General features: G+C 39.1%; 1 protein-coding gene across 1 annotated transcript in view; it reads right to left on the bottom strand.

Annotated features, from left to right (window-relative positions):
- Window positions 1–16,484, bottom strand: part of ARHGAP42 (Rho GTPase activating protein 42) — a 325,063-nt gene that overhangs the window by 14,086 nt on the left and 294,493 nt on the right. The window contains exons 13-18 of the mRNA XM_003780781.3: window positions 15,130–15,192; window positions 13,991–14,065; window positions 13,215–13,299; window positions 12,412–12,470; window positions 10,621–10,726; window positions 1,104–1,263 (exon numbers count right to left, since the gene is read on the bottom strand). Coding sequence (XP_003780829.1) covers window positions 1,104–1,263; window positions 10,621–10,726; window positions 12,412–12,470; window positions 13,215–13,299; window positions 13,991–14,065; window positions 15,130–15,192 — 548 coding nt within the window. The remainder of the gene's footprint in view (window positions 1–1,103; window positions 1,264–10,620; window positions 10,727–12,411; window positions 12,471–13,214; window positions 13,300–13,990; window positions 14,066–15,129; window positions 15,193–16,484) is intronic.

The following is a 16,484-nucleotide window of genomic DNA, read 5'->3' as shown; positions in this document are numbered from 1 at the left end:
TTTGTACAATAAACTTTGAGAGTTATTAAATAACCTTATAATTATATGACTTAACCCCTAGCACTGCAAGAGATGTTTGATACAAAAAAAATAAAATAAAAAAATCCTAGAGCAATTATAACTTTCTTGTCTGCTCATACTAAATGATGTTTCCTCCCTGAGTTTTGATTTTTCTTTTCCTCTGCTCCCCAAAAGTAAAATTCAGAAGACATTCCAATAAATTTCAAGAAATCGTCCAAATATGAAAAACATGTTCATTTCAAGATATACTGATTCTTTGTATTATAATGTCCCCTTTTCTACCTGCATGCTTTTTATGAAGGCAACCTAAGGGTAACATCGTTTCTCTACCAAGCTGCTCCTTCTCAGCTATCATGCTCCGGGTTCTGAGCCATCTAAGAACACAAAAGACTGCAGGTAGTGGCAAGGGCCTGGCTCTAGGACGCAGCCCTGCACTCCTGGCATTAAGGAGATGCTGACTGCAGGCACAAGGAGAGGACCCAGGGCAGGAGACAGGCACAGTCATTCTCTTACGAGGACTAGCTCAGAGATAAATGGATCACAAATGGTTAGACCTTAAATGGCTGAATTTGATTAATAATCAAACTAAGTTAGTTTTCACAAGTTTTTATGTTCATAGTTATTTCAAGTTCTTGCTTTTTTAAAGAAAGCTTCCTTAGAGACTGGATATGGACAAGACTCTAACTCTGTTCTCTAAATCTTTTCTTTTGTTTATTTAGACTATCACCTCCATTATATAATTAAAAATGTAGTTCCAGAGCGACAGTAAGAGAGGGGGAGAGTAGGCTTCCCCGCAAAGTGATGTGAGGTGTTCTCTGCATACGGGTAATAAACTGACCAAGCAAAGGCTAAAGGAGGAACCTGGAACAGCAAGCAGAGACGAAGAAGGAAACCGCCCACCTGCAGGGTTTGGAGAAGCACCTAGAACCCGAGGGCCTCGTGAAGAGTAATTTACATAAAACTTCAGAGATTAACGTTTTATAGGAATAAAGAAATCTAAGCTCAAAGATGATATAAATGCAAAGCTCCCTCATAAGAGCAAGATACAAACTTTGACAGTTCCACAGGAAAACTCAGCCTACCTTTTCATAGTGCTCTATCAGAATTTCTACCACGATATTCTGAAATTTAATATTCATCATGGCAGCCACAGTTTCTTCCTGTGCTCTCATTAAAGTTGGGCCAAATATGACACCAAGGTTGGAGACGGTCATGAGATTTTGTTGACTGTGTAGTGATACTCTGCAAATAAAGAGCAACAAAAAAAAATAAGTTGAATGTTTCAAAATTATGAATATCCTCTTCTATCAAATTCGTAGCATAAACAAAATAAAATATGCCATTATAGGTTAATTGTCCTGCTGTTAGCCACTCCCAATTAGCATTTTGGATACAGCCTAAAAAGATGCAAAAAGTTAACATTAGCTCAAGCAAAACATAATCTACTTAAGGGGGGGGAACCCTTAATTTCCTAAATAAAGTACAATTACCCTACAAAGATTATTAGTTGTTTGGTATTTTCGATGATACTATACTTATCTTAGAACAGATGGTTAAGAATGGACTGGTTACAACTATTTTAGGACTCACCAAATATATAGCACTGCCTGTGTCTCAAAGGAGTAGGGCCCCGGCCCAATATACCGGAGGTAGTAGGTTCAAACCCAGCCCCGGCCAAAAAAAAAAACCTACTGCCAGGCATATTCATATATATTATTGTACTTAATTGTCCCAGTGAATAAGATATTCGCATTGTACAGACAACAAAATAAAACAAAACAAAACAAACACCGCATCCCCCCCAGCTCCTAAAAAAAATGATGTGCTTGAGGTCACAGCAAATTAGGAGCAGAGGTTCTACTTCAGTTCAGGTCTCCTGACTGCAAGTCAAGGGTTTCTCTGAGCTCCCCAGACACACTGCTGGCCAATACATGTTTTTCTCTCTCCCTCCTTCCCTTCCTTTGGCCCATCCATCCATTCGTCCATCTGTCCAAAACTTCCCTCATTACTTCCCCAGTGCTGGGCATTGATGGTGCTGAGAAAAAAAGTGAGGCAAGGAGACATGGTGAAGTCACTGTTTTCTTGAAAATAAAATGAAGTCTCTGACACCACTGAACTGAATAAAGCAATCTCACCAACTGTCATGGGCCTTGACTAGTTTACTAATTTAATTTAATCTGGGAAGAGGAAACTTCATTCATTTGACTAATTTATTCTATCTCACTCCCAGCCAAGTTTTTGGTATGTGAAGTTTAGGAAGGAACACGACACAGGATCATGGGTATGGCTGACTGAGTATACATCACGAACTGAACTGCATCCCAACCAAAAGTAAGACTTTATGGGAAATTCAGGAGTTGGGATTAGCCATGGAACTTCTTACACAGCAAAGGAAGAGCTGACTGCCACAATAACTAACATTTTCCCTTATGCCTGAGAGAGCAGCAGCTAAAAAGGCTTTTAGTTAGAAGAAGAATTTCTTTCCAAGGTTCTTTTTTATATAACCAAATATATATACATATACATATATATGTATAAAATTAGTAACTGCTTAGTACATAACAGAAAACCTACTAATGAAAGTAGTATGAACCCAGTAGTAGTTTATGGACTCAAAGGTTGGATCTGCCCTTCTAAGATGAGTGAGCTTAGTTATTTAATATCTCTAAACTTCAGTTTCGTTATCTGTAAATATGTGCAACAACACTGATAGGGTTGAGAGAATTAAATGAAATAATGAATTAAGTTAAATTAGATTCAATACGATGTCAATATTTTCCCCTGAAGTTAAACGGGTGTTAGGCATTCCCGTTAAAATGTCACAGTTCCTGTGATGTAAATAAGATGGAATATGGTTAATATTAATCTCATTAGGAAAAATTTGGAAATATTAAAAACTTGGTCTGCTTTGAGAAGGAAGACTGATGACTGTATTGCGAAGGGGGATCATCTGGACAATCAATCTTTTCTTGTTGCATTCCCCTTCTGCGGGGCTGGTCAACCGATACGTACCCCAGCCACCCCCCAATTCAGCACATTCGCATCTCATTCCCTCAACTCATACGAGGAGTAGATACCCAACTGCTGTCTCCTGGAACATTTCTCTTTCCTTAATTTAAAGAGAAAATGTACATCAGGATCTGCCAGTTTGTATCATTTTAAATCCAGAAGTTTATACATGAAGAAAAACCTGTATCATATGCTTATAAGACCCACTGCTAGAAAAGTAGCATAAGAAGCCCTGACAGACCCAATATGCAGAGAAACAATCACAACAGATTAAAATTATTATTTAAAATTACAGTTCTCCAAGATGTTTACAGTCTTTGGAAACTGTCCTTACAGCATACAGAATGAAGAAACCTTTGCTCAAGAAAATGTACTAATTTTCACTAAGAATAGCAAAAGCGTTTGGTACATGAGGTATAACTGGCTCCCTCTTTCCTCCACCCCCAGGTCAATGAGACTCCATTCTGGAGAGGAGTGACCCACAAGACAGTGCTCCCTCCCTCCCCGCAGCTCTCAGCAAAGAATATAGAATCCTGCTGGGGAGGGTAAGTTGCCAGCATGTTTCTGCCCTTCAACTTCTGAGTTGTAGGGTGAAGTTCCCAGGAGTGTAACCAAAAGGGCAACAGCTCCTTCCTCCAACTAACTACACTCACAGGATGGAGGCTTCATCTGAGGTACAACAGGTCAAGAATATTGGGGACCCTGATCACCCTCACCTCCAGCTTGCTTACTGGGTACAGGCAAGCTGAGAATACCAAGGGTTATCTCCTCTGTCCAACACCAAGAGTAACAGATTAAAGATTTTGCTGATTATAGAGGCAGTCCACAGCGACAGAAACTCTGACGCTCTCCCCAAAAGAACTAATATTATATGAAACAGAGTGTAGAAATTTCAAACTTAAGTGTGATTTCAAAAACAATGGAGATGTTTGGTGGTAAGAAATTAAGAAGATGGTAGCTCTATGAGAGCAACAAGCTAAACAATAATAAATAACCAGGGAAAGGGAGAGCTAAAAAGGGCCCCCTCAGAATCATAACAAATCTCAAAGATGGGTGAAAAATGTGGACGGCAACAGCCCAAATTTAATCAGCCCGTGGACCAATTTATGTCCCAGGGCAATGTCAAAAACAAAAATAATCTGCCAGCAATTAGTGGAAACTAACAGCTTGGTGTGATACCAAATGAAGCCAACAGATTAATATAGGGATGAAGGACAGAAAACCCAAAGTTGCTGAAACCACCACTATCCCTGGATAATGGACTCTGGTCATGCCCAAGGCTATATCCTGGGAAGAGACAACAGCAAAGGCTTCACACTGGGTGGATGGGGGGGGGGAATAGATTTTATTAAAATAGTTCACTTAAGTCACTAAACAGACAACAGTAACCAAAAAACAACAACAACAACAACAACAACAACAAAAACATGTCCTGAAGAGAGGGGGGATCAGTATTAGCATCCAAAGTTGCTAAAATATGGTAGCTAAAATGTCTAGTTTTCAACAAAAAATTATAATACATGCAAAGAATCAAGAAAAGTATGACTCATAATCACATAAAAGTAGGTAACATAAACTGCCTATGAGAAGACCCAAATGTCAGATTTAACAGATGAATACTTCAAAGAAATTTTTATAAATATGTTCAAAGAACTAAAGGAAACTATGTTTAAAAAACTGATGGACGGTATGAAGGTATTCCAACAATGTTTCATCAAGTATAGAGTAACAATAAAGAGAAAGAAATCATTTTAAAAGAAAATCAAATGAAAACTGAAGTTGAAAAGTACAATAACTGAAATGAAAAATTCATTAGTAGGTCGTGACAATAAATTTGACCGGGCAGAAGAATGAATAAAAAACTTGAAAATGTACCAGTAGAGATCATGCAATATAAAGAAGAGAAAGAAAAGAAATGAAGACGAATGGACAGAACATCAAAGAAAATGTAGTATATTATTAACAACACTAATAAAAGAATAATGGGAATACCAAAAGGAGAAGAAAGGAAGGAGTAGAAAAACGTTCAAAGACACAGTGGCTGAAAACGTCCCAAATTTGATGAGAAGTATGTGTGCCTTAACCTACATATACAAAAAGCTCAATAAACTCCAAGTAGCATAAACACAAGGAGATCCACTGCTGTACACACGGCAATAAAAATGCTGAAAGAGAAAGACAAAAAGAAAGTTCTGAAAGCAGTGAGAGAAAAACTCCTCCCACATAATGAATGCCCATAAGTATAACACTCACTTCTCAGCAAGGACAATGAAGGATAGACGGCAGGGAGAGGGCATATTCAAGTGCTTTAAAAAAAAAAAAATCTGTCAACCAAGAATCTTTTATCCAGCAAAATTAAGACAAGAGAAATAAAGACCTTGCCAGGTGAAAAAAAATTAAGAGAATTCATTGCTGGCAGACCCACATCCCAACGCACACACACAAAAATTATTAAAAGAAGTTTTTATACTAAAAATACTAAAAAGCAAGTGACCTCAGAGTGTTAATTCACATGCATTTGTATAAGCAATGAACACGAGTATACCAGTAAGGTAATCACATAATTAAAAGATAGTGTAAATGCATATTTGTTCTTCTTTCTCTTCATTGATTTAAAATGTAATTGTATAAAATAATAGGTATATAATTATGTTGTTGGGCCTATTGATGCAGGACAAGGTGGCACCACAACCTGCCACCTTAGCCCTGGAAGTGATGTTGCAAGTGGAGAAACCAGCTTGATGGACAGACTGAAAACCTGCTCTGGAGACACTGGAGCCACCAACGTCAACATTGAGTCCCCCCCCCCCCACACACTATATAATCCCTTGAGCAGAGAGCCCAAAGACAGATCTCCAAGAGGGAGCAGGAGAACTTGTTCTCCTCCTGGGTTCTCTCTGCCAGGAGGTTTGGTTTTTGCAGGTGTTGTAATTTTTGTTTCTTGAATAAATCCTAACTTACTACTGATCCTGTGGTCTGTCAAATGGCCGAGACTAAGAACTTGAAATCCGGTATCACTATAACATACAAAAGTGCAATATATTTGACAATAACATAACAAAGGTGGATGAGAGCAAGGCCGTAATGGAGTAAGAAAATAATACCAGATGGTAACTCAAATCCACCCCCAAAAATGAACATAATAAATGGTAAGCAAAAAGGTTCATATGTCAAACTCTATAAATATATGCTTACTACTCTTTCTTCCTCAGCTTCACCAAGAGACATTACAACAATGTATTGTGTTGTTTGTAACATGTTTAGTTAGAAAAAACATGTGTATTAAGAACAGCATCAAAAAGAGAAAGAGGAAATGTTCTAGAACTATGTAAAAATAATGCCTCTGTATCTCACGTGAATTGAGTTCCTATATTCTGATAGATGGTCAGCCCTGGAAGAACTACCAACACAAGAAAGCAATAAAGAAACACAAGAACAAAGAACATGAAAGATACAGAAAACTAGAAGCCAGGTGTGGTGGCTGACAACTGCAATCCTGGCACTGAGGCAGAAGGACTGCTTGAGGCTGGGAGTTTAAACCAGCTTGAGCAAGAGCAAGAATCCATCTCTACAAAAACATAGAAAAATTAGCTGGGCATAGGGTGCACTAGCTACTCGGGAGGGAGGCTGAGGCAGAAGGGCTCCCTGGAGCCTGAAGTCTGAGGTTGCTGTGAGGTATTATGAGCCCCCATACTCTACCTGAGACAGAGACACACAGCCAGCTACCACATCAATAATAACATTAAAAGTACATGGATTAAACAATATAATCAAAGTCAGAGATTATCAGGCTGGATTAAAGAAAATAGGATTCAACTACAAGTTTTCTACAGTAGATAGATATGCTTTAGGTTCAGAAATACAAATAGGTTGAAAGTAAAAAGATGGAGGACATACAAAAAGCAATAAGAAAGTCAAAATAGCTATAGTAACATCACACAGAATGGATTTAAAACAAAGAAATATTAGTTAGAGATAAAACGCTGGTAGTCCCAGCACTTTGGGAGACCCAGGAGGGTGGATTGATTGAGCTCATGAGTTCAAGACCAGCCTGAGCAAGAGTGAGACACCATCTCTATTAAAAATAGAAAAACTGAGGCAAGAGAATTGCTTGAGCCTAAGAGTTTGAGGTTGCTGTGAGCTATGACGCCACAACACTCTACCCAGGGGATAGCTTGAGACTCTGTCTCAAAAAATAAAGAAATAAAAAAAAATATATAATGAAGAAAGGCTCACTCCAACAGGAATTTATAACGATTAGAAACATACATGCACCTAACAGCAGAGGCTACAAACACACGAGGAGACCTGATGTGCTGCCGAGAGTGCTTTCCAAAGAGGAACCAAGAGCTTTGCGTAGTTTCACGTTCTCACTCAGGTATTAGGCCACCTGACTATTACGAAGTTAAAAACATTTTATATAGAGTAGCAAATCTGCAAAAAATTTTACACACTCAGGAGTAAAATTAAAAGACTTTCATTTAGGAGAAACCTACTTTCACTTTTTGCCTTGCAGTCAAAAGAAACGTTGCAATAATTTTTTTAAATGTCTCCTAACAAATAGATGAATGTGCCCCAAATATGATTTAAAAAATTAATAATACTTTGAATATTTAAAGTTAGTTGAAAACCAAAGATGTTGTAGACAGCCTTTATTTTCAAGACAAACAAAAGGACTCTGGGGAAGAAAGCAGCGGTTTAGGGTATTTCTCAGAGTTAATTAAGGAAGATTTACAATCACTCTTCTAGCCTTTGGAATCCCAATCTAGGTCACTGGTCTTAAATTTTCTTTTGTTCAGGCATAAAAGGTTGCCAAGGATCAAGAGTATTATTAGCTGTTTGAAGTTTTCTTAAGTAAGTTAATGGTGACCTGGGTACACATTCCACAGCTGTTGCTCAGTGGGACTTGACCTTTGCTGGGTCCAAGAAAGCAGCCAGGACGAGTGGTGGAGGAGGAAGTAAGTATTTTCAGCATTCTTTAGTGGCTAGATACTCTCCCCCACTGGTCCCTGTGTCAAGGCCACACACAGGCATGTTAAGGGTAAAGCTTAAGTTCGCCGAACATTCTGGATACTTGGGCAAAAACATTTTATGTGACACTCATGTGGTTTTTAAAAGCACATTTTAAAAGCCTTTTCTAGAAAATTAGCTTGAAGACCAGCAAGAGAATGCCTAATAAATAGTATAACTCAATTTCATGAAGCGCTCACACAATTCAAAACTAATCCTGACCAAAGATAGTAAGTCCTTTGTTTATTAGCTGAAAAGAAGTACACGTGTGGTTCAATAGTTAATGATGCACTTCAATGATCTTGTTCCTAGTGGAGTTATGTTTTATTTTAAGTAGAGCTGGTGGTGTGTGTGTGTTAGAAGTGGGGGGACAATTCATATTATCTCAAAGCCTGCAAATTCAGTAAAGGTGGTGGGGTGTGTGTGTGCTGGAATTGGGGGGGGACAATTCATATTATCTCAAAGCCTGCAAATTAAGATGAGACTTATCAATATCTTTATGTAGCATTACAGGGTAAGTATTCCTTATCCAAAATGATAAGGACCAGAAGTGTTTTGGATTATGGATTTTTTTTTTTCAGATTTTGGAATATTTGAATTATATTTGTTATTTAGGCATCTCAAATCCCAAAATCCAAAATGTTCCAATGACCATTTCCTTTGAGCATTATGTCAGCATTCAAAAAGCTTTAGATTTTAGATTTTGGATTTAAGATGCTCAACTAGTATTTCAAATGTGCATGGTTCAAATGAGCAGAAACTGGGTTACTACTTGTAGCAATGACGGAAAGATTAATCATTTCATTGTAAATCATGGGGAAATAAAATTTTTATTTTATTTACATTAAAATAAGAAATGTCCCTATTGAATAGCAAATAAAGCTGTAAAGGAATTCTTGAGTAAGTTTAAAACTGAATTTAGACATGTTGCCAGCAGCACAGCAAACTTTTGGATTAAATATGTGTGTGTGTATATATGTCTCTGTATGTGTCTTTCAATCTCTAGATGGACAGGTAGATAGTAGACAGATATGATATCTGTAACAATTAATTTAAACTTTGCTAGATCCTGGCACCCAGATATTTAGTCAAAGATTATACTATAATCTAGAAGTTTCTGTGAAGGTATTTTTTAGATGATGTTAACATTTAAATGAGTACACTTTAAGTACAGTACATTACCCTCATAATGTGGGTGGGCCTCATCTAATCACTTGAAGGCAGAAGAAGAAGACTGCCTTTGGACTTGTGGGGCACTGTCACCTGTCCCCTGGGGCTCTAGCCTGCCAGCCTGTCTTCAGATTTGGGACTTAGCAGGCCCTACAATCACATGAGCCAATTCCTTAAGTTCAGTCAATCAATGTCCCCGCCTCTCTCCCCCCATCTCTCTCTCTCTTGCTCTATTTCTCTCTCTCTCTCTCTCCACACACACAATTGCTTTGATTTTTCTGGAGAACTCCAATACTACAATATCGATCTTCCCTCTATCTGAGAAACAGAAATTTTTAAGTACCCGGATGAAGTAAAAGCAAAGTCAGAAAAATCCCCAGAGACAGGCAGCATCTGTGGCTCAAAGGAGTAGGGCACCGGCCCCATATGCTGGAGGTGGCGGGTTCAAACCCAGCCCCGGACAAAAACTGCAAAAAAAAAAAAAAAAAAAAAAAGCCCTCTCCAGAGACCAAGAGAAACCGTGACTGGGGGGGACTCTAACCTGAGGACTCTGTTGACCTTTGTCAGCAGAGCCGCACTGACCTCAAACTCACTGCTTACACTTAGAAGAACCGGGGGAAAGCTGTCCACTCCTTCACACATCTTTACGTGACATCTATGTGTTTCGCATTAGTTTAACAGTTACAAAGAATATAATTTTTTAAATTATTATTTCGAAACATTACAGGAGTATAAATCTTTTTGGTTCATTACATGTATCACTTCTGCTTTGCTTGAGTCTGGGTTACAAGTGTGCCCATCACCCAAACTGTGTTCACTGTACCTATCAGGCAGATTTTGCTCATCTCCTCCCCTTCCTCTCTGATCGATTTCCACGGAGTTTTACTCCCTCTGTGCACCTGTGAGCTCATCAATTAGTTTGAGCTAACAGCTGAATAACAAGTACATGTGGTAGTTGTTCATCCTTTAATATTTCACTTAGGATAATGTTTGCTAGTTCCATCCAGAGTATAACAATTTGCATACTGGAAACATATACATGGATACACACATACATATAGGTGTATCCTAAAATTAACTGGTATAGTATTTTTTTAGACATATTCAATGGACTCTGATTACAAGAGCAATATTATGACCCCATCACATATTTTAAAAAGACATGGTACAGCAGGCGTCCTCAAACTGCGGCCCACTGAGGACATTTATCTGGCCCGCCCGGTGTTTTTGCCGCCACTGTCTCTCCTGCTTAGCAGCCGACTTGTCCTGGGGCCTGCAGTCTGGCCCTCCAACGGTCGGCGGGACAGTAAACTAGCCCCCTGTTTAAAAAGTTTGAGGACCCCTGTGGTACAGGCTTAAGTCTGACAGATGAACAATCAGTTAAATGAACAACATAAGTTAGAGAATTACTTGACCAGATGCTTTATTAAGATGTCCAGCATCTCTCGGTTTTTCTCTGGCAGTCTGTGCACCAACGCATGTACAGCCTCCACTCGGTAGTTCTGGTCATCAGATTCTGTTACAATGGAAAAAGTTGCAAATGCTCAAGTAGTAATTTCATTCAAATGTGTATGTAAACACTAGCAATCTCACATCATAGCCACTCCTACCCTCATGCCTTATACCATTGCTTTATATGGTACTATCATTATCATTACTATGACTTAGGAGAACTTGAGGAACTTGCCCATGGTCATGAAGTTAAGAGAGCAGAGATGCCATGCAGACCCAGGTCTGTGTGCTCCTAAGCCACTAAACTATATACTTCCATATCACCAAAATGCAGGAGTTTTGCCTGTCCAGGATAGAATCAGACCTTTAGACATGTGAATGATCACGCCAGTTGTTGCAGAGCTCCTGGAGCTCATTGCAGTGAGCTATGATGATGCTACTGCACTTTAGCCCTGGCAACAGAGTGAAATCCTATCTCAAAATTAAAAAAAAAAAGAAAAAGAAAAAGAAAGAAAGAAACCCACCAAAAACAAAACCCCACATTTTTAATATGATGGTTGCAAAATATATATGGTCATCGCTGCCAAAGAAGAGAGTGGGGAACAAAAGCTTACACTAAAATAATCAGCTCACTTAGGTATTCTAGTCAAGTAGCTCAAATGTCAGTTGGAAAACAAAATTTCTGTAAGAAATGCTTCTAGGTTAAGTAAAAACTTGGCTTGCAGCCTGGGTTTCTCCATGAATTTACTAGTGTGCTTGGACAAGTTACTTGCCCACTGTGGGTTCTGATTTCCTACTTGGTAGAATGAGAGGTCAGAGTATCTATTTTCTGAGGTTCTGTTCACCTAGAATGATAAATTTCTGTGAAGAGAATGTACAGTGGAGAGCTTCAGGAAAAAGCTGAGTGCTGGCTTGAAAGCCAAGGTCATTCACCTTTATCTGACACCTTCATCTGTAGACACGTCCTGTGTCCTGTGACGTTACAAGGCAAGCAAATAAACTAATGCAACTGATTTCTTTCTTGGATTGCAAAAACCAGTCTTGTTACAGTTACACCTTGTACATCGTAATGAAACGCCAACTTCTAATTGTTACAAGGTGTTGTGATGGGCTCAGATGGAGATCTGGCACTTTGGACTCTATAGTTTAAAAATATGTATTACTAACTTCTTCAGTTACATTTTCTCACCGTCCTCCCACCTTCTCCCCCAATATTTTAATTAAACCTCTCTATTCATCTTACGTTATGGCAGTCACAGATCTAAACAAATGACAGATATCTGATACTCACAAACACACTATGAGGGGAAGGGGGTAATGGAAGTTCCTAGGCCTGCCACAAACAGCTGGCTCTTCTCTCCAGATTTGGGACACAGCACGTGAGCGTATATGGGGGTGTGACTGTCTGTACACAGGTGCAGTCTTGTTTATTTAACCATAAAGTTGCTTTCAAAGGAAACTGGCAGTCATCACTCAAGGTACATGAAATGAGAATAATTCTTCACAGCTCTTTCTAATCACACTAGATTGCCACCTGGACGAGGTCTTGTTAAGGCACAAAATATTTTAGTTCATTTGTTCTGGAATTTTTTATTGGTTTATAAGCCGCATTTAAGCTACCAAGTATTCGATTAACAACTTTTTAAGCAGTATGTGAAAAAAATCTTAACTAGCTGAGTTAAATGTATATGCCCAAGTGACCCAGCACAGGACTCTCTCATCATGAGCAGCTGAGGCCAGTGTACTTACTAACGGCCACGATGAAGTCTTTGTGCAACTTGTACGTCATCAGTGGTTCTGCAAGGCACCTTGACAGAGGAGAGAGGCACCGTTCACAATGGCAGTGTCTTCCCCCCACCAAAAAAACTTTCATTGCTTCTTTGTGAATTGAGTAGTTGTCATTTTTCAATCACAAATAAAATAATTGTAAATAAAATAAAAAAATATATAAAGAACTGGGTGATTAGGCAGCAGGATAAAGTTCTAGGGGCAGGGCCCCGAGCTGAAAAGCGGACCTCAAAGATACCAGTGTCCCTGAGCAGTTCTTACCATGATTCTGTCTGCAGAAGAGGCAGGGAGATAATTTTTTCATTTTGTAAGAACTATCTCACCACCGGAACAACTCTCAGATATGAGCACAATAGTTAAAAAGGAAACAACAATTTTCCGTTTCAATTTGTTATTTTCAAAAAGTACATGAAAACCTCACTTACAAATTTAATTTGAAACAAAAAAATACTTATTCAGTATTCTCAAAAATGTTGCAGTCTTTTAAGTTATTACTGGAAAAAATGAAGTACAAGTTCCAGAATACTAAATATCAATGCTACCCCCCTGAACTAGTTCCTTAAGGCAGAGGTTCTCAACCTGTGGGTCCCGACCCCTTTTTAACTATGAAAATACACTTCGGCATTAGGAAGGTTGAGAACCACTGCCTTAGGGAAGCAGCTGATCTAAAGAGTGAAGCTTGGGAAACAGGCACCAGGAAATCCCATGGTGACCGCCCACCAGGCTGAGCCGGAGGCCACGTCCAGAGAGTCAGGAGTCATCACCTGAGGTAGTTTTTCAGTCCGCTGGTTATTGTCTTATTGTCCCACAGTTCAATGTCAATGTCAATATCAGGAGGGGACTTTGGAGCTGGAAAGAAGGAAAACAACATGTTTAAATTGTGCAACTCAAAGTATTATTTGTGCCATTATAAAAATGGACACAAATCTAAGTAGGTCTAAAGAGTGAGGTATTCATTTCTTAGGAACCAACAGAACTAACTAGGATTTTTGCTTGTGTGGATTGTTAAAAAGCTCACTCAAACACTAAACCTCAAAAATATCTTAAATCTCTCCAATTGAATTAATGCTAATTGCTAACATGACAGAATAGTTAACGTGTACCCAGCACGCTTCTAAGCGTTTTGCAGGGATCAACATATTGTAAGAGGCAGGCACTCTCATTGTCTCCATTTTTATACATGAGACGGCTGAGACACAAAGCAGTTAAACCAAGTACTCAAGGTCATGAAACTTCTAAGTGGCCGATTTGGGATTCCAAACCAAGCAATGACTCCTGCCCCCCAGCCCTCCCCTTACCCTATCTCAATCCAAGCAAAGAACAATTGAGGAAAAGTCCAATATTTTAAAAATGCCTCCTGAAATTCTGATTATTCATCTATTATAACTGAGCATTAGAAACAATATATTAATTTAAAATATTATTTGAAAATATTCAAAGACAAGCAATATTATGTCTATACCTGAAAGAAACCTGCAGTTTATATTGCCTATAAGAATATTAAAAAATAATTAAATAACTTGCTTCATCCAAAACTTACAAAATATGGTGTTCATGAGTTTTTGAACTTTTGAGTTCACGCCTCCTATTCGGTAGAGGCCTAAGATGGTGATGCCTATAATGGGACAGAAAAATCACAAGAAAATGGCTTGAGACATAGCTTCGCAATTACAGAATGCTAAAGACTCAGACATATGCCGACACAGAAGCTACTTATCCAATTTTGCAGTGTAACTTCAGCAAACCTACCCTGGAAATACCCATCAGATACGTATTTCTCAGAGCAGAAACAGAACAGTAATTTGAAAGTCTTTGAAGATCTTCAAAGAGGTAAAATATATGTGCCCATTCACCACTATTTAAATATAAAAAAGCATCAAAGATGGGAAGGGATGACCAGTATTCCTGCCTCCCAGTCCTCCCATCACGGAGCCCTCTGCGTGTCTGTCCAACAGTCCTCTGGTGCTCAGATCTTCATTTTTAAGGTGAGGGCACAGACTTGGCAAATTCAAGGAACCTACCTATGTTCTCAAAACTGTTACGTGGCAGCACTAAAAGCTGAGGATGAGTTTATAAAACTCCAAAGCCCAATATGAGTTTTGCTCCAGACACGTTTTCCCAGAAGTGAGAATCTAACATCTACCTGGAGTGGACTTTAACACAGAGGTTGTGATTAAAGAGAAGAAAGGGGCCAGAACGGCCGCAGCTAAAATGCAAGGGGAAGGAACAGAGGGAGGAACGGGGGGGATGAACACAAGCTCCTGGGGAATCCTGCCTCCTCAGTGCCTGAGAAAAGAGATGCTTACAGTCATTAATAACATACAGTTTACCAGCAAGAAGTAAAGTGAAGCTATATTAAGAAAAATCATCTTAAAAAAGACTGTTCGGGGCAGCGCCTGTGGCTCAAAGGAGTAGGGCGCCAGCCCCATATGCCGGGGGTGGCGGGTTCAAACCCAGCTCTGATCAAAAACTGCAAAAAAAGAATGTTTGCAGCATCATTTTGAGCAAGTTGAAGTTGAAGGTACAGCAATGTGGAAACTTACACTATTTACACATTTGTACATTCTTAAAATTAACCTCAAGTTAACGACTAGAAACATCTTCATTTTCTTCCCTGAGAGATCTCTCGGGAAGACGAGACAGGCCTCAGGGACGCTTTGCCTGTCAGGCCACACTCACCTCTTGTTTCCACGGCTTGAATGCACTTCCTCACGAAGTTGAACCCTGCTTCATTCAAGTACACTGCAAGTAAGAGAAAGCACATCAAAGGCTACGCTGGCTTCCATCCCCCTTCCACGCCCTCACGACTCAGCAGCACTGTGGCTGCTACCAAGTTAGTCAAGCACTTGCTTTAGAGGCTGGATTTTGTTACTTTGGGGTAGATGCAGGGGAAGGAGGTTCCTGGTCAGTCTGCGGGGTAATGTAAAAAGCAGGGTCCTTTATGGAGAGTATGTCACGCCGATTCCATCCACTCTCCTCACAGTGGCCTTGTTCTTCTGGATGACAGAGGCAAATGCCCCGAGAAGAAGCCTTCACCACGTGTCGAAAATTGTATGACAAAGCCTTTTGTATATTCTTCCCATGGAATTCTCAAACCAACATCATGAGATGGAAGGAAAGCTTTGTAAACTTAGGAGGATTCACTGGGTTCCTGAAAACTTCACTTCTCACTGTTCTAAGCCAAAGAGTCAGGATTCCAAGTCGGATCTCCTGATTCTGAGGGTAGTGACCTTTCTGTTAGGTTTTGCTACCATTTCAAAATAATTAAAAACATGCTTGGCCAGTCCACTATAATTTCCCCAAATCCTAGATTATTATTATCTTTTTTATTGGTTTTATCTAGATTTTCCTTAGATCTATTCTAATTTTTTAAAGTTTAGGGGCAAGGTCAAATTAGTTAACTTGATTAAAGTGAGAGCATTTAATTTGACAATACCAAGTAATTGACTAAGGAAAAACTCGACGTTCTTTTGGACTATGATACAAACTTTGATCACATGTGGTGGAGATGTGCTATCTTTTAATAATTTGAAATAATAAATGAGAATAATTTAAACCAGCAAAAATTTAAAACTGGTTTCCATTTAAAGATGATTAAATACACTCACATAACTGAACACGGATCTACAGACAAAAATATACATGTCAAAAAATATGATACAAATCAATAACGGGTCCCAGTACTAGACTGAAAATGCTGAAAAAACTCCCACACCTAGGAAACCAGTGAAACGAAACTGGTTGACAGAAAGGCTTGAAAAATCTACAGCACCATGAGAGGATATTATGGTTGTTAAGTGAACATAGTAATCTATGACAAAGTTCAAAAACCACGTCCAAAAACACAGTTAATAATGGGAGGGAAGTCTCGACTGTCTCTCATGTGGTAGAGAGATGACAAACTCTCATATGACAAACTTTGAACACGACAATAAGGCCTATTTTCTTATGATGTAAAAGTTGTTTTTTTGGCCGGGGCTGGGTTTGAACCCACCACCTCCGGCATATGGGGCTGGGCCCTACTCCTTTGAGCC

The sequence above is a fragment of the Otolemur garnettii genome, unplaced genomic scaffold, assembly GCF_000181295.1.
Source record: "Otolemur garnettii isolate 467f Iridium unplaced genomic scaffold, OtoGar3 scaffold00001, whole genome shotgun sequence".
Classification (NCBI taxonomy): domain Eukaryota; kingdom Metazoa; phylum Chordata; class Mammalia; order Primates; family Galagidae; genus Otolemur; species Otolemur garnettii.
Note: the sequence above shows the minus strand (reverse complement) of the source record. Positions and strands in the feature narration are given on the sequence as shown.